This window comes from Pseudorasbora parva, chromosome 4 (assembly GCF_024679245.1).
Source record: "Pseudorasbora parva isolate DD20220531a chromosome 4, ASM2467924v1, whole genome shotgun sequence".
Taxonomy (NCBI): domain Eukaryota; kingdom Metazoa; phylum Chordata; class Actinopteri; order Cypriniformes; family Gobionidae; genus Pseudorasbora; species Pseudorasbora parva.
Window position 1 is genome coordinate 10,999,547 of NC_090175.1, and position 19,386 is coordinate 11,018,932.

Here is a 19,386-nt window from a genome sequence, read left to right on the forward strand (position 1 = left end):
TAATGGGTTTATATACATTTACATTTACATTTAATCATTTAGCAGACGCTTTTATCCAAAGCGACTTACAAAAAAGGGGAGAGTAATAGAAGCAACGAAACAAACAAGGCCAACAACCTGTAAGAGCTGTAAGAAATCTCAATTAATTAGCACAGTACACAATTTTTTTCTTTTTTTTTCTTTTTATAGACATCTACAACAAAAACTCACGTATGCAAAATGCCGAACACTGGATTTTGATAGCCATGATAACAACCCATTAGGACTAAGGCTTTTGCCCCAGCTGTTGTCGTTAATGCAGATTCAGTGGCCCAATGGGTTGGTTTTGTATGGCATTCTAGCTAAACGCGCAGCAATAGCCATCGACAGCAAAAACTCACGTACGCAAAATACAGAACACTGGATTTTGATAGTTATGATAACTATGTAACATACCCGCCTGAAGGCACAAATCCGGATGAGAGACGTAGATATGATCCAGGAGTGTGCGCTTTTTGGTCGTTGCTGTGGTGATCAGTAAGTGCTATTCTGTATTGGTCAAGTGCAATTGGAAGAGATGTGTCTTAAGATGTTTTTTAAAAATGGCTACAGACTCGGCAGCACGAATTGAGATCGGCAGGTCATTCCACCAGGTGGAAACGGTCCAGGAAAATGTCCGTGAGAGCGATTTCATGCCTCTTTGGGAAAGAACCACGAGGCGCCGCTCATTCGCAGAACGCAAGCTTCTGGAGGGTGTGTAAGTCTGAACAAGTGAGTTTAGGTATATTGGTGCAGAGCCAGTGGTTGTTTTGTAGGCGATAACTAGTGCCTTGAATTTGATGCGAGCAGCCATTGGCAACCAGTGCAGTTTGATGAAGAGAGGCGTAACATGCGCTCTCTTCGGCTCATTAAAGACCACTCTCGCCACTGCATTCTGGATCAGCTGCAAGGGTTTGATAGTGCATGCTGGAAGCCCAGCCAGAAGAGCATTACAATAGTCCAGTCTGGAGAGAACAAGAGCTTGAACCAGGAGTTGTGCAGCCTGTTCTGATAGGAAGGGTCTAATCTTTCTAATGTTGTATAAAGCAAATCTGCAGCACCGGGCTGTGGCAGTAATGTGGTCAGTGAAGTTTAACTGGTCATCAATCACAACTCCAAGGTTCCTGGCTGTCCTTGATGGAGTTATGGTCGATGAACCAAGCTCAATGGAGAAATTTTGATGAAGTGCTGGGTTAGTTGAGAAAACAAGTAATTCTGTCTTTGCAAGATTGAGTTGAAGATGATGCTCTTTCATCCAGTCAGAAATGTCTGTCAGACAGGCAGCGATACGAACATCAACTGTAGGATAATCTGGTTGAAATGAGAAGTAGAGTTGAGTGTCATCAGCATAGCAGTGATAGGAGAAGCCGTGTTTCTGAATGACCGAGCCTAATGATGACATGTAGATGGAGAAGAGAAGTGGTCCAAGCACTGAGCCCTGGGGAACCCCAGTAGCTAGATGATAGATGATGAAGATTGTTTTAAGTTCACTTAAATTAAGTGTTTTTTTTTAAAGCCTAATACATATTGAAATTGGTAGCTTTCATTTATACTGTAATGCAATGTCATAATGTTTCATAGAGATATTAGTATCAGTGATACTGGCCTTCATTCATAAAAAGATGCCAATACAACACATATTTACAATATGTTGTCTTTAAATTGTTTCTACATTAATTTGGAGAGTAACTGAAATTATTACAATATCAAAATATTAAAAATGCCCATGTTTTTAAATCGTGATTTATCTTGATTAATTACAGAAAAAATGTTATTAATTAGTTAATTTGTTTAAATTGATTCCCAGCACTAATTTTAATTTTAAAAAAATATGTTTTTCTGTAACAGTAGTGTTTACAACAGCCAAATCACTATAGCCTCTAAACTCAATAATATATCTCTGGAAATAATACTTTAAAATTATTATTAAAAATATCGATGTCAATATAAAATGAACCTGACCTAACATCAAAGTGCAGAGTACATGAGATAAGGCCCTAGTAGATTTCAGGAAAAGGTATGAAAATACCCAGGTTATGAATATGAAGGAGTTTTTATATTTTTAATGCAAAGATGACATTATGTGAGATGTGTTTATGACAACTTTAAATTTTTAAGTTTGTCACTATCACTAACAAGACATGTCACATAATGTCATATTTGCATTAAATGAGCGAACGACACTTAATGACAGTTGTTATAAACATACATTAAAACTCCTTCATATTCATGACGTATCCTCATGTCATGATTATGAATGTGTCATGTCAGTCTGATGCACACCCCTTCAAGTGTTAGCGCTTGTTTTAATGTCTATAGTCTCAGATATACTCCAGCAGTATCAGCAGCAACAACAACAGCAAAGGCAGCAAACCCACTAAAGGATTTATTTAGGAATTTAAGATTAAAAGACTTTACCAGAAAAGGTTTTAGAAGTTAATGTTAAAAATCTTGTAAAATATTGCTTTTTTTTTTTTTGCTTGGTTTTTATTTGTATTGCATAAATGTAACTCTTGTATATTTGTAATTGAGTTTTTGCCATGAAAATAGCCACAGATACTGACCTGACATTAAATAAAACTATTCAGTACTGTACGTAACGGGCCACGTTGATTTTGAATAATGACCATGTCCTACCTACAGTTTACTATAACAGCTGTTCTTTACTATTACTACTGTATAACAGAATCATAAGTATAACAGTTTCTAATCCCAGAGTTATTAATAGGTGGAAAGATTATTATTATTATTATTATTTTACTTTTAAAATATTTTTTAACTTTTGACCTTTTAAAGGTTTCTTATCAAAACTGCATCACAGCATTTGCTGCCATGTCAATACAGAAACATCCGTATTGAAAGGAACGTGTCAATATATTGCTGTATTGATATTTTGAGCACAGCCCGATTAAAAGCCTTGTTCCATGTGCCCCTTTTATACTTTGAGCACCTGCCCCTCCAAGGGTCTCTGCATGACCCTGAAACCGAGAGAACAAATCCTTAATTCGTGGTCAGGGTATATTTCTCATGTTGTGCATCACATGCTAGCATTATTGTGAAGAAATGGCGACGAGAACCTTGTATTACATTAACGTAATGCAAGAAGTTTTAATGTGTCATCTGATTTGGTACGTTAGATAGTTATGATAACGTTTCGTTGAGTTCTTTTGATCATTTTTTTTAAACAAGCTTTGCGTTATGACATTCTGGTCGACAGACTAAACAGCAAACAAATGTAAAACTCACAGACGCTCTGCATGGGCTTGTTTTTTATGTTAGAGATGTTTCAGAAGTTTCAAAACTATTTTTCATCATTAAATTAGGGAAAATATAGCCTAGAAATCTAGACGCACCCTAGCGGCAGCAAATTTAATTTGCCCGCAAGTGTGGTCTAGCAACTCTCAATTCCTATCTGAGCTGTATTCCTCAGAATCTGGACGGCCCAATCACATCGTGTAGGCAATAGAGTCGGCGGGCGGGGCCATAATGACGACGGCCGAGTTGCGTTTGCGTGCTTCTAGTAACACAGAAACTGGCGAACGGCGGCGGTCTTTCGAATCAGCTCTGCCCGCGCCTCCGGAAGACTTGGAGTTAAGCTTTCCTCTGAGAAAAGAACAAAGAACGGCACTGAAGTCATTCTTAAAAAGGGAAGATGTGTTCGGAGTTTAGCCGACCGGATACGGCGAATGTTTAATCAGTCAGCGAGCTGCGCTTCATCTTCTTTGCTCTGGTTGGTTGTAGCGCTATCCTATCGCGTACAGAGGGAGTTTGAAAGACAACCGTTTATCCCGCCCCTCAGATTGAGCCGTCAATGGTGAGTTTCCAGACCAAACATCTTGATGTGGGTCTGGCTTGTCAGGCTAGGGAAAGTAATGATGTGAATGCAAATATTAATATTAAAATATTTGCTGTTTACTGATTATTGTTTTTTTGTGTCTTTTTTCTTAATTTCAGAATATTTAGCATGTGCATCCAATCCTTGGTGCATTTAATGTAAACTGGTTGCAATGGACAGAAGTGAGAGACCAACTTATGTTGTCCTGAAGTCTACTCCGTGGTAGTTGATTTGGTGGCTTGGTTAAAGGTATAGTTCACCCAAAAATGATATTTTTGTGATGTTTTTCTGCTTACCCCTAGGGCATCTAAGATATAGGTGACTTCGTTTCTTCAGTTGAACACAAAATAATATGTTTAGCTCCAACCGTTGCAGTCCGTCAGTCATATAATTCATGTGAATGGAAACAAAATCCATAAGAGTTAATAAAATATGCACAGAGAAATCCATATCAAACCGGCTTGTGACGACACATTGATGTTCTAAGACACAAAACAGGTTTGTGCGAGAAACCCAACAATATTTATATAATTTATTACGTTGAATGTGACGTCCAATAGTCTTCAGCGCACGATCACTTGGTCAATGTACACAGTCTAGCGTAGAGATATGCGTGAGAGATCACTTCCGGTGCTCCGTGTCTTAGGACATCTTAGTGTCGTCACGAGCCGCAGGGTTTAATATGGATTTGTCTGTGCATGTTTTTTTGCTCTCATAGATATTGTTTCCATTCACACATATTATACGACTGACAAACTGCAGCAGTTGGAGTTAAAAATCTTAATTTGTGTTCTCCTGAAGAAACAAAGTCACCTATATCTTGGATCCCCTGGGGGAAAGCAGATAAACATCAAATTTGTATTTTTGGGTGAACTATCCCTTTATTGGCTTTAATTGTAACAGTAGTCTGTTAATGTTTTGACATGCAGGGCCGGCCCTGACCGATTTGCTGCCCTAGGCAAGATTTTACTTGGTGCCCCTAGTATACAAGGTTTTTATATGTTGGTTGTGTTTTTTTAATTTTTAAAATAAAAATAAACAAAAACACACACACACAAACACGTCTGGTTCACTATCTTTGTGGGGACTATCCATAGACATAATGGTTTTTATACCGTAAACCGTATTTTCTATTGCCCTACACTGCCCCTGCCCCTAAACCTACCCATCACAGGAAACATTCTGCATTTTTACTTTCTCAAAAAAATGTATCCTGTATGATTTATAAGCATTTTGAAAAGTGGGGACCGGCTCACTTTTCAATGAGCCGGTTGAAAAGTGACTAGGCCTACTATCAGCTATTACTATCCTTATGGGGACATTTGGTCCCCACAATGTAATATAAACAAGGACACACACACACACACACACACACACACACACACACACACACACACACACACACACACACACACACACACACACACACATATATATATATATATATATATATATATATATATATATATATATATATATATATATATACAAAAATGTGTGTATACGTATATCCTCCACTAAACTATGCATGTTCATGTTTTCACCATGAATTACACTTTTAAAGAATTTTTTATATTTAGTGTGCATTTTATTTCATTTTTTAGCTATTTTAGATAAACCTGTATATAAATATCATTACTGATTTCAGAAAATTAATTTTACAAACACCATATCCCCTTATAATTGCACAACTGAGTAAAAACATTAGGCTATTAAAAAATATATATATATGTTTATAAACAGTTGACATGACTTTTTACAGATTCGATCACCCAGAACAGTTGCTTACATAAAGTTTAAGATAAAAATAACTGGAATTAATTAACAAACATTCATATTTAGATAATGTATTTAGATAAACTGTTCATTCATTTCATCACTTTACCTCTATCTTTATCCACTTATTCCTTTATATTCCTGTATCAGAGGGTTTTGGTCTTTTCGACACATTGGCCATCCGTCATAAATAATTAGGCAACTTTCCAACTTTCACTGGCGCGAGCAAACAAGCACATTCCTGTCTGTTAGATGCGCGAGAGGCGACGCAACAACAAATTCCCAACGCTAAACTGATCGCGCGTTCAATATCGGACACACTAAGGCCCCGTCCACACGGAGACGCGTTTAGCTGTATACGTATAAATTTTGTACCGTATCAGCGTTTCGTCCACACGGATCCGGATATGTTTTGGGTTGGGGTAGGTGTAGGCATTAATAAAACACATCTGTTAAGTAGCAAATGTATTTATTGTAATTTTATTGTGAGATTTTGCCTCACCCTCCAACCACTGCAAAACGGAGCCCCTAAAGGGACGTGGTGGAGGAATTTTTTTAGGTGGGGAGGTATTTTTTTTCTCTAAACCTTTTGCGTTCCCTCGCAAAGACATTTGCGTTCCCTCGCAAAACTTTGCGTTCCCTCGCAAAGATATTTGCGTGGGAACGCAAAGTTTTGCGAGGGAACGCAAAAGGTTTAGAGAAAAAAAATACCTCCCCACCTAAAAAAATTCCTCCACCACGTCCCTTTAGGGGCTCCGTACTGCTATACCCCTGCTAGCCACAACTCTTCTTCTCCGTTTTTAGTGTATTTCTGTGGCAGAATTACAGCGCCACACACTGGCCTGGCATGCAAACTACATCGTTTTTAGTCAATTTTCGTAATCTCGTGTGGACGCAGATATTTCTTGAAACGAGGAAAAAAAAAGATTGGATTAGGAAAGCGCTGGCTTTAAAAAATGTTTTTGAAAAAAATGTTTTTACATTTATACATTTCTGAATTTGTATTTCATGTTTTGTTTCAGTGTTTAGTTTTAAATGCTTTCAAAATGTTTTGAGATTAAGATGCTATCGTAAACATTTAAACCTGAGTGAAGCATTAGGACTCCCCGACTCCCTACATGTTTCTGTATGTGCTTATTTTTTATTTCTTGTCAATAAATTACCCTTAACTGCACATTGTCACAGTATTATTTTGTCCCATTATAAAAGCAACATTTAATTTAATTTACAATAACCAGCACTGCATAAAACAAGTAAACTGTATTAAAAGGATCAGTGATTTAAATTAATATAAAATATGGTAATAACCAGCACTGTACAAAACAAGTAAAATGCATTAAAAAGAGTCAATAGATTAACTTAATTATATTAACTACATCCAATTTGTAAGTAAAATTACTCAATAAAATTTAACAGGCCAAGTTGGTACTTGTGCACTTTGTAAATTTTACTCAGCTAAGTTAAGTAAATTTACTTAATTTCCTTAGGTGTTAAATGTACTTGGAAAAAAAAATGTGCAAAAACTAGCAAAATAAAAATTGAGTAAATTCTACTTATTGTTTTTTTCAGTGCAGTTTAATGATCTACAGCAAAAATAGTGAGAGCTTTGGAGAGAACTAAACAAATATTTAATTACTACATTAGTAATTTCTTGCTAGAAATGACATCAGAAGTGAAAATTATTGTTTAAAAAAAATAGATATGCACACAAACTGACAAGCAAATGCAACTTTGGGATGCCATCTTTTTTTTTTTTTTTTTTTTTTTGTAGCTCAACTGTCACAGAATGGAACGCACAGGATTGTGGGATATCAAAGGCAGGAAATGATACATATATGCTGCCTTCAAAACTCGATCAGATGAAGGTATCTCAGAGGACAGGAAGTGAAGCTAACATTAAAGTCCGCAATGATAGAAACAAACGGAGAGAATGGAAGAGAACTGAACTAATACACTGACTAGAAGGTTAACAGAAACCTAAAGATGAACAGAACAAATTAAAACCAAACTCTAAATGTGAACATGTATTTGTATAGCTGAGCTCCAGGAAATCAGTATTGAGGTGGCTTTGACCAAATAATGTGAAAACAATTAAAAATTTTATAATCACAAATTAAGTTTGTTGAATTGTCATAAGGAAGAAAGAATTTAAGATCAAATTTCACATTTTAGATTTTCTTTTTCTTTGGCATTATGTAAAGCATTCAATTCTAAAAGCTTGTTCACAATGGCAGCAAATAACAAAAGGGTTGGTACTGATACAACAAAACCCTAAATGTTTTTGTTTGTTTGATTATACAAGCTGTATCTCTCATTAAAAACAGCGCTTTCTGACAGTTTCTGGCTTTCTTCTCCTTCCTGGATCCAGAACACACTTTGTTGGTTTTATTAATATTTCCATCAAAAATAAGATATTTTCCTTATGCACTAGTATTTATTATAAGCACCATCAACCAGGGAGTTGCAGACTGTAAAAACGAATGAAGGTGTGCGGAGTGGCCCACACAGCCGCCTCAGAAATCTCTTGAAACGAGACGCCAGAATGGAGGGCAACCAAGGAGGCCATGCCCCTGGTGGAATGAGCCCCCACACCTGATAAGCCGTGGCTATAGCCTGGATAATCCAGTTGCTGATTGTCTGTTTTGATGCAGGCAGCCCCTTCTTGGGTGAACCAAAGCACACTAACAACTGTTCTGACTTCCTCCACTGAGAAGACCTCTCCAGATAAACTCTTAGAGCACTGACTAGGCAGAGCAGGTGAAGTCTTCCCTCTTCCACCGTCATGTGAGGTGGAGGATGGTAGGCCTGAAGAACCAAGAACCGTGCCACATTAGATGGCACCTTGGGCACATAGCCCGGCCTAGGATGTAAGATAGCCTTTACTCCGCCAGGGGCAAACTACCGGCAAGTTGGCATGACTGCCAAGGCCTGGAGATCCCCCACTCTCCTTAGAGAAGTGATATCAAGGATAAAGGCCACATTCAGGGTCAGGTTCTTTGCCTCAGCTGACTCCAGTGGCTCGAAGGGGTCCTCAGCCAGCCCTTCAAGTACCACTGCCAGGTCCCAGGTTGGGACTCTGGAACGAGCCGCAGGCCTCATCCCCCGTAGGAACCGTACAACCAGATGGTGCTTCCCCACAGGCCCATCACCTGTAGGCGAGTGGAAAGCCCCAATGGCAGCCACGTACACCTTAAGTGTGGACAGGGTAAGACCAGCGGAGAAACGATCTTGGAGGAACTCCAGCACTGAAGCCACCGGGCAGTTAACCGGATCCATCTCCTGTTCTCTACACCAAGTGGAAAACACATTCGACTTGAAGGAAGGAGCCCTGGAGCTAAGTAGGGTCTCTACCACACCTGCTTTCAGACCGGCCTCTAAGTACCGAGCCCCCTTTAGGCTCTGGCCAGGGGTGGAATATTGTGCCCTCTGCCTGCGACAGCAGATCCCTCCTCAGAGGGACCTGCCATGGAAGGTCCTCTAGCAGCGCTACAATGCCCGAGAACCATACTCGGGTCGGCCAGGAGGGTGCCACTAGAAGTAGGCTGACCCCCTCCTGGCGGACCCGCTCCAAGATGCAGGAGAAATGCACACAGACGCAGCCTCGGCCACGTCTGCATCATGGGGTCCAGTCCAAGCCGAGCTGGATGCGTAAGAGAGAACCACAGTGGACATTGGGACGTCTCTTGAGACGTGAACAGATCCACTTCCACTGGGCCGAATCTCTTGCACATGGCTTCCACCACCTCTGGTCAGCCCCTGCCTCGACGGGAAGTCTGCTACCTGGTTCTGCTCCCCGGGGATATACATCGCTCTGAGGGACAACAGTTTCCCCTGGGACCGCAGAAGGATCTGATGTGCCATTCTGCATAGAGGGCGCAACCTCAGACCCCCTTGATGATTTAGAAATGAGAAAAAGCTCCGGGAAAAAGCTCCTCAGAGCCTTGAAGACCGCCAGCATTTCCAGGCAGTTGATGTGCCAAGAGGAATGCTGGGTCTCCAACGGACCCCTCGCAAAGTGGCCGTCCATGACCGCACTCCAACCAGTGAGGGAGGCAACTGTTGTAACGTTTTTTTTTGCAACATGTTGCTCCCAGCACTGGCCCCTGGGACAGGAACCAAGGATTCCGCCATATGACGACTGAACGAAGGCATCTGCGCGTTACCCTGATCATATGAAATGGTTTCCCCCTCAAGGAAAACCCCTTGGCTTTCAGCCTCCACTGTAAGGGTCTCATGTGCAGCAAGCCAAAAGGTATCACGTTGGACGCTGCTGCCATGAGACCCAGCAGTCTCTGAAACTGCTTCACAGTGAGCCTGTGGCCTAGCCTTATTCTGGAGACCGTCCCCCGTATGGTTTCTATGCATGCGGGAGAAATTTGTGCCCGCATCATTGTAGAATCCCATACGACCCCCAGGAATGTAGTCCTCTGGAAAGGCGTCAACACACTCTTCTTTGTGCTGAGTCTCAGCCCCAAGCACCTAATGTGGGTCTGAACGACATCTCGATGCCGAACTGCTATCTCGCGCGTCTCGGCCAAAACGAGCAAGTCGTTGATGTAATATACGGATGCCCTGGAGTCTCAGTGGAGCCAGTGCTGCATCCATACACTTGGTGAAGGTGCAAGGGGAAAGGGCTAGGCTGAAGGGAAGAACCCGATATTGGTACACTTTGCCCCCGAAAGCGAACCTCAGGAACTTCCTGGGGCATGGAAGGATGGAGTTGTGGAAGTATGCGTCCTTCAGATCTATCGTGACGACCCAGTCCTCGAACTGGATCTGACTCACGATGGCGGGAATTGTGAGCATCTTGAACCTGAATCTCCTCAGAGAGTGGTTCATGAACCTGAGATCTATTATTGGACGCAACCCCCATACTTGGGAACTATGAAATACCAGCTATAGAACCCGGACTCCCTGTCTGCCAGGGGAACACGTTTTATGGCCTTCTTGGCCAACAGGAATTGTACTTCCTGCTCCATAGCCCGAAAGATTTTTTGGGGAAAAAAACACTGTCTGCTGGCTACCTTGCACATTGCAGATGGAATTATGAAAAACTGAAAGAGCAAATAAGGAAAGAAAACAACTATTATCGTTGAGCAATGAAACTGACCCTCCAACTCCTATGATATTCTGGTATCTAGATATGGGAAATTGTTTGAAATTCAGTTGAGCGGTCATTGTGCGTAAATAATACTAGAATCTTACTATCTTATCTTATGCCAGACAAATATTGTTAGTTTTAATGCCAACTCTTATCAACAAAATACACAAAAAAGCCTAGTCTAGTCACCCTTGAACATTTAATGGTGTGTGTTACATTCCATGTGTTTTGTATTGTTTTGGTTTGTTTCTCTTCTGTGTTATTAGTTATTCTTGGGACCATTGGGAGACTCGGCTGTTCAGTATGGCATCATGTAAGACGCAATGAGTGACATTCGACGCAATGAGTGACGTTCGACCAATCCGCTGACATGCTGGCATGTTAAAAGGCCCCGGTTTTCATGAATGGGCAGTGAGGGCTGATCAGCACGAACTCTCACTCACCTTTCCACACTTTCTGTTGTCTTCTAAAGTACCCTGATTATTTGCTAGACACTTGACTAGGTTCTGCGTTAACCTCTTTTTCTAGAATTGGTCTTATACTAGTCCTGCCTGAGAGAATATGTGCATACGCTAGAGTTGATTGCGCACAGGTGTTCTGAGATCAACGTGTTACACGCTGATGTTGAGAGACAAACGCAGTGTATTACTCGGTCAGGTCTTAAGTCTTCGAATGTCTTTGGTTATTGATTTGGGTTTGTGTTGTCTTATTTAGTTAAAGGGAGAATTCGGCCCCAATTGTATTTTTGTTTTGATATTCAGCGTAGTTTATTTAAAGCGTCGTATACGCTGAAGATCTCGGTTTTGTTTCTACATTTTTCTTTGTTAGTTAGTTTAGAGGTTTGGGTTAGTAGTAGTGGGGGTTTGGTTTTGATTATTTCATTGATTTGGGCGATTCTCTTGTTTATTATTTGTGTTTCATGTGTTTATTGGTTCTTTTGAACATATTACATTTGATTTAATAAACTATGTAAGCTTCACTACGTTTTTTTATGATTGTTTTTGCTGTCTACACCTCCACAGTCACATCTTACATAAATGTTGCGTCATCATCCCGTTTACATCTTATAAGCACGTAACAGTGTGCAATAAGAAGCCATGTTTAGCATTTTCTAATATTTATTTTCTTATATGTTCATGAAAGCTAAATATTTTTGACCATATAAATGTAACAAATATTTTTATTTATTAAAATAAATTTGACATATTAACATTACAATATAGTACACAATAGAATAAGCAGTGTTTTACACAATTGAAAAAAAAAAGTTTTTTTTTTTTTAGAAAGCATTACATGAGGAAAAAGCTCCACTTCCCCCTCCTAGAAAACAGCCTGCTGTTAAACGAATATCTGCAGTTATATTCTTGAGGAACAATGCATTATCAAGTATATATTTAAAATGCCCTGTACCATTATTTGAGAGAGTGCTACTATGGCAAATACTATATGCTATATCAAGCAATACAAATTACATTTGCTCTTTGTTTAATGTGTTACAGCATAACAAATGTTTGTTTGATTATGGTTAAGGGAAAAATAAGAAAAGTGTTAATATTTTAGTCATAATAATGAGGCATGTTGCTTGGAGCAGACTGGATTCAATCTTTAATCCGCTGGAAGCTGTAGTTGCTGTAGGAGCGATAGTTGTAGTTGAAGCTGTAATAAAATATATGCAAATTAGTTTGATCTCCCAATAGATTAAATATCTTCTCAGATTTTTGGGATTTTTTTGTTATTTTTTTGTTACTACATGTACTTATTATAGTTATAATAGTAAATTATGCATAATTACAAGTAACTAATCCTAAACTAAACCCTAAGTGTAATGAAAAATGGGGGATGGGTGGGGGGACAAATTGATACTGTTGGGAACAAATTGGTTTTGTGTCCCATTTCCATTATAATAAAGTTATTGAAGACTATAAATCTATGAAGTAATAGAGCTTACCTGATCCATTGACTGAAATTGAGGAATTATGTTCAATAGATTGACACTTCCTGCTACCGCTGCTGTCAAGAGGGTGTTTGAAATCTCTTGAACAGATGGGACTGTTTGGTTGGAGCCGAAGACAATTTCTGATGTTGTGATGATTGACCCAGCTCTGGAATATATAAATGTTGAAATGCTTGTTAGCTTAATTTTTAGATAATTATCTTTTTTTGCTCTCTTATGGGGAATTTCCATATTCAACCCCTCCTCCCTCGGACCGGGAGTCGAACCTGCGTCGGCCTGCATGAGAGTCGGATGCTCTAACAAGGAGGCTAAAGGCTGCAACCACTATGTTAGTCGCTAGAGCATCTCGAGGTCAGAGGAGTGAGGTTTACTTGCACAGCAACTACTAGCTGGCCTCTGTTACACATAGACATTTTTTATACTGATCTTAACCCTAACCATATCCCAAAACCTATGAATCACAGAACATCATCTTCACACATAAAAACCCTTTGATTAATATTGAAATTAAAATATTTTATTAAGCATGAATAAAATGTACCAAAAATTTCCACACACACACACACACCACACGCATATACAGTATACATCAAATAAGCAGCATTGCAATATGCTGTATTTACCTGAAACTTATGACATTCACTCTGCGGAAGTTAGCATACTTGGGTTTGTAGACAAGCTGGAACAGAAACAATTAAACAAATATATTAAAATAGAGTGAAGGGACGTGATGTGTGGCCCAGTATGGTGACCCATACTTGGAATTTGTGCTCTGCATTTAATCCATCTAAGTACACACACACACACACACACACACACACACACACACACACACACACACACACACACACACACACACACAGAGACAGACAGACACAGTGCAAATCTCTAACCATTAGGCAATGGCCTCGGTATGTAATGGAGTATATTAATATTTAAGTGTTGGTTACATAATTGTTTGGTTTGTGATATGACCCTAATAATTAAGTATCGTTAATGCATTCAAGTAAATTCAGTAAATAGATTTGAACTCACCTGATTACTGACAAGCTTAGACCTATTCTTGAACTCCTCCGTGGTTGGATCACTGAGTGCAACTATAAATATTTCATTAGAGCTAAACTCCAGAGTACTTTTCACCTCAGGTATGTCTGCAGTAGATGTTGTGGAAGATGTAGATGTTGTAGATGCTGTAGATGGTGTAGATGTGGTAGATGTTGTAGATGCTGTAGAAGCTGTAGATGTTGTAGATACTGTAGAAGCTATAGAGGCTGACAAAGCTGTAGATGCTGTAGAAGCTGTAGATGTTGTAGATGCTGTTGAACCTGTAGATGCAGTGGAAGCAGAAGATACTGTAGAAGCTGTAGATGTGGTAGATTCTGTAGGTGCACTTGAAGGAATGACTGTTGTACCCAAAGCTGTAATTAATAAATGAACACATTTGTTGGAACTGCATATAGACAAACTATAGTGTATTAACATTTATCGTTTCCCCTTTTTTGTTTGTTTGTTTACTTTATTCTATTTAAGATGGGATAAAAAAATGTTAGAACAAAAATTAGATTTTGTTTATCTTAATTTCATTAAAGTTAAAGACTATACATTTTTACGATATATTACATGATGGTGCTTACCTGAAATATTGTTTGAAAGTGTATTTGTAGTAGTTGTAGACACTTCAGTTGCTGCAGGTCCTGTTGATATTGCGGTAGATGTGGATGTTGGAGCAGGAGCTGCAGAGATTGCTGAGGACACTGCTGTTGTTGTAGGTGTTGTGGAGGATGCAGCTGTTGTAACAGTAGTTTGTGATGTTGATGCTGTTGTGGTTTCTCCTGCTGTAGATGTGGGTGTTCCAGCAGGAGATGTAGTGGTCGCTGAGGACACTGCTGTTGTTGTAGGTGTTGTGGAGGATGCCGCTGTTGTAACAGTAGTTTGTGATGTGGTTGTGGTTTCTCCTGCTGTAGATGTGGATGTTCCAGCAGGAGTTGTAGTGGTTGCTGAGGACACTGCTGTTGTTGTAGGAGTTGTGGAAGATGCCACTGTTGTAACAGTAGTTTGTGATGTTGAAGCTGTTGTGGTTTCTCCTGCTGTAGATGTGGATGTTCCAGCAGGAGATGTAGAGGTCACTGAGGACACTGCTGTTGTTGTACGTGTTGTGGAGGATGCAGCTGTTGTAACAGTAGTTTGTGCTGCTGTTGTGGTTTCTCCTGCTGTAGATGTGGATGTTCCAGCAGGAGCTGTAGAGGTCACTGAGGACACTGCTGTTGTTGTAGGTGTTGTTGAGGATGCAGCTGTTGTTACAGTAGTTTGTGATGATGTTGTGGTTTCTGCTGCTGTAGATGTGGATGTTCCAGCAGGAGTTGTAGAGGTTGCTGAGGACACTGCTGTTGTTGTAGGTGTTGTGGAGGATGCCACTGTTTTAAGAGTAGTTTGTGATGCTGTTGTGGTTTCTCCTGCTGTAGATGTGGATGTTCCAGCAGGAGTTGTAGTGGTTGCTGAGGACACTGCTGTTGTTGTAGGAGTTGTGGAAGATGCCACTGTTGTAACAGTAGTTTGTGATGTTGATGCTGTTGTGGTTTCTCCTGCTGTAGATGTGGATGTTGCAGCAGGAGATGTAGAGGTCACTGAGGACTCTGCTGTTGTTGTAGGTGTTTTTGAGGATGCCGCTGTTGTTACAGTAGTTTGTGATGCTGTTGTGGTTTCTGCTACAGTAGATGTGGATGTTCCAGCAGCATCTGTAGAGGTTGCTGAGGACACTGCTGTTGTTGTAGGTGTTGTGGAGGATGCAGCTGTTGAAACAGTGGTTTGTGATGCTGTTGTGGTTTCTGCTGCTGTAGATGTGGATGTTCCAGCAGGAGTTGTAGAGGTTGCTGAGGACACTGCTGTTGTTGTAGGTGTTGTGGAGGATGCAGCTGTTGTAACAGTAGTTTGTGGTGCTGTTGTGGTTTCTGCTGCTGTAGATGTGGATGTTCCAGCAGGAGTTGTAGAGGTTGCTGAGGACACTGCTGTTGTTGTAGGTGTTGTGGAGGATGCAGCTGTTGTAACAGTAGTTTGTGGTGCTGTTGTGGTTTCTGCTACAGTAGATGTGGATGTTCCTGCAGCAGCTGTAGAGGTTGCTGAGGACACTGCTGTTGTTGTAGGTGTTGTGGAGGATGCAGCTGTTGTAACAAAGAAAACATTTGATCAGTGCACATACTTTTTAAAGTATCCTACGTCAACCAATCATGTGAGATGTCAGAAGAGGCCCAAACAAAAGACAACTGGTTTATCTAAGCATTCCTTACATTCTGAGACATAGTTTCAATGGCTTCCTTGATGTTTCTGAGAGCCCTTTCCTTCTGTCATTTCTCGATGAGGAGTGACTGGCCCAATGCTCAACAGTGTGGTGCTGAGACACGTATTTATTTTATTTTTTGTAGCCTGTAAACCTGGTATATTTCCCATACCAAGTGTATAGCATATTTAGATGGTTGCCTTCCATTTGATGGGGTAAAAAGCAGACATTCTAAATGTTGTGATAAAAAATGTACCCGTTCTAAATGTCCCTGTTTTATTTGGAACAATGTAAAAAAAATTAAACTAAAAATATATTTTAGAATTATAATAACTGTAATTATTTAAACTTCTTTAAAATAATATTTGACATAAAAGGATAATGACACATAATGTATTTTATATGGTATGGGGGGGGGGGTCAAAAAGACGAATCAAAATGGTGGAGCTTCAGACATGAACTCACTATCATTTGGATTTGTTCTGTTTCTTAGTCAGTATATGTTTACCTAATTAGTTTGCTATTATGACTACAGCCTATATGGTTTTATTAGGCGACATTTAAAATCGTTAGGGCTATTAAACGTTTCTGAAAAATCCAGTGAGCATACAGTTTTCTTAAATAGAATCAGAATGAGCTTTATTTATGTTTACACATACTAGGAATGTGTTTTAGTGACAGAAGCTCCACAGTGCAACAGAATGACAGTGACAAGACACAGATAATAATAATACACAGATATACAGACAATGTGCAAAATAGCAAAGACAAATTAAAATAAACTATTTAGGTAAGCAATGTAACATGAACACGATTATTCGGTGTAAACTAGAATTATAAATAAGTGTGTGTTAAATAAATAAGTGAATAAATTAATGTACAAAAGTGTGTGTGTATGGGCATGTTTTTGTGAGGACACAAATGTGTATAATGACATGGATGTGGCACAGGTATTACAAGGAGAGGGTGACTTATGAGGACATTGTCCATGTCCCCACTTTTCAAAATGCTTATAAATCTTACAGGATTTTTTTTAGAAAATAAAAAAGCAGAATGTTTCCTGTGATGGGTAGGTTTAGGGGTAGGGGCAGTTTAAGGGGATAGAAAATACAGTTTGTATGGTATACAGGTTGTTGTGTGTGTGTGTGTGTGTGTGTGTGTGTGTGTGTGTGTGTGTGTGTGTGTGTGTGTGTGTGTGTGTGTGTGTGTGTGTGTGTGTGTGTGTGTGTGCGTGTGCGTGTTGTTCTGGTGCTCAAGGCTCTGTCGAACAGACGGCACCAGTTTGAAGAGGGAGTGTGCTGGATGATAGGGGTCCAGTGATTTTGCCAGCCCTTATGCACACTCTGGATCCAAGTACAGATCTTGAAGAGTGGAGAGCTGTATAGTCCTACTTTATCGAAGGGATGACAACTTTCTTGTTGAAAGAATTTCCTTTGAAATGCATTGTTATAATAAGAAACCCAACAAATTAGACATATAGTTTGCTGAGTATTTCATGAAATAGCGTTTCTTGAATTAAAGAAGCCAGACAAATAGCTGTTAGTGGGTATTTTTATCGTAGGTGTCATCTTTTACGATAAAGTCAAGATAAGTTGTTGTCATTCTTCTTATTACAATCAAGTCTAACACATGAATTCTTGGGTGTGGTTGGTACAGGTGAACACCCATGGTTTCCTGGAACTAAAAAAAAACACTTGTTTGAAGTCAATATTTATGTTATATAATGTCGTCATAATCAAATCTACGCACATGACAATGTAATAAAAATGATAACAAAAATGTTGGGTTATTTCAACCAATGTTTGAGTCAAATATGGACTAACCCAACATTTGCTTAAAATTTTTTTTTAATTTATTATAGTAAGTAAACTGTTATTTAAATCCCCCAATTACGAATGTCAGATTAAAATTCTGCTTTGACTTTCGTCCCATTCTTGGATGCAAAAATTTAAACACCATTGGTTTTCCTAGCAAAACCGGTATTCCCCATCAGGATATTCAGATTAGTATAAAGAATATGAAACTTGATAATCATGATACTTGTATTTTCAGTGTCTTGATCAACTTCAAATTGTTTCGTTCCTCACAACCAACCAAAAAAGACAACTTCTGATAAGCTTTTAAATGACAAACCCAGAGAGAATCAGGGAAGAAAAGCGCCGTCTGTTGAACAACTTGCACAATGCAGTTGGACTTGGAATCATAAAAAACGGGTTGTCAGAGCATTGCTATGCAGTTGCTTCTCAGTGGTTTTTAGTGGATTGCTATGTAGGCTTGCCTGACGTGGTCATACTCAATTCTAGTCAGAATATGAGTCTGAAACTGCTCCATAGCCTACGTGCACAAGCGCAGTGACGAACTTCCGCTATTGTCAGAAGTCGGCATATCAGTTTCCGGTTTACTTCCTGTCTTCATCCGCTAAAAACAAACAAGATGTGTGCTGCTGCTGTTGTACGGAAAAAGAAATATAATGTGCGAGACACATCTAGATTTCAAAGTACCATGAGTGGGTCTAAGGAGCATTGCTGTGTGCCACTTTGCTCGGCTTCAAGTCGGTACAACAGCCATTTGAGCTTCCACCGCTTCCCGAAGGACACCAACCTTCGTGCGCAGTGGTTGCACAAAATAAGGAGGGCGCGATTTTCGGTGACCACCCATACCAAGGTATGCAGTCGACATTTAAACGAGAATGAAATCCGCACTTCTGCTAAGGGTAGACGGGTTTTAGCAGCAGGTTCTGTTCCATCGTTATTCGAGTGGAATAACTATACAAAGGTGTCACGGGCCGGTGTTTGGGAGCGCCGATCTCGACCTCCAAGTCCAGAACCTGACCCGCCGAGACCCGAGGAAGACATTGAGCATCCCACCATGGTTCCGATGGTTGTAGACCACGACTACGCTACCAGTCGTACTGTATGTGTAGACCGAAAGCAGTATGAAGATGCGTTGAGGGAAATCGAGGCACTGAGGGAGCAGCTCCAAACAGTTCACCTTCATCACTCATTTGGACTTAAACGGTTTGCTTCGTCGCCCGAAGACATCAGATTTTACACCAGGTAAGACAGTTGTAATATCAACATCATCTCATAACATTTTACTGATTGACTAACTGACCAAGTAATTGTTTTTCACTGTCATCTAAATCATATTCTTGAGCTTGTATGACGACAACAACTAATTTTGATTGTAATACTGTATTTTAGATTCTTCTCATACGAGCATCTGATGGCGTTCTGGAACCTGATCGAGACAGCAACAGCAAAAATGGTTAGGGTCACCAGGGCAAAGAAACCCTATGCCACTAGCACATCAATTGAAAGCCCTATATCCAGACCAACTGTAAGTTTTCTCTCTCTCAATCACACACACACACACACACACACACACACACACACACACACACACACACACACACACACACCCCAATA

The 19,386-nt window shown here is 39.9% G+C and overlaps 1 protein-coding gene across 1 annotated transcript in view; it reads right to left on the bottom strand.

The window, feature by feature from the left end:
- LOC137073767 (pneumococcal serine-rich repeat protein-like) overlaps window positions 1-19,386 on the bottom strand; it is a gene marked incomplete at its 5' end in the record, with an annotated part of 63,428 nt that overhangs the window by 22,347 nt on the left and 21,695 nt on the right. Inside the window, 8 exons of the mRNA XM_067442475.1 lie at window positions 8,222-8,434; window positions 8,549-9,059; window positions 9,177-9,491; window positions 13,308-13,363; window positions 13,720-13,781; window positions 13,840-14,102; window positions 14,360-15,017; window positions 15,124-15,842. Of these exons, the coding sequence (XP_067298576.1) occupies window positions 8,222-8,434; window positions 8,549-9,059; window positions 9,177-9,491; window positions 13,308-13,363; window positions 13,720-13,781; window positions 13,840-14,102; window positions 14,360-15,017; window positions 15,124-15,842 (2,797 nt within the window). The remainder of the gene's footprint in view (window positions 1-8,221; window positions 8,435-8,548; window positions 9,060-9,176; window positions 9,492-13,307; window positions 13,364-13,719; window positions 13,782-13,839; window positions 14,103-14,359; window positions 15,018-15,123; window positions 15,843-19,386) is intronic.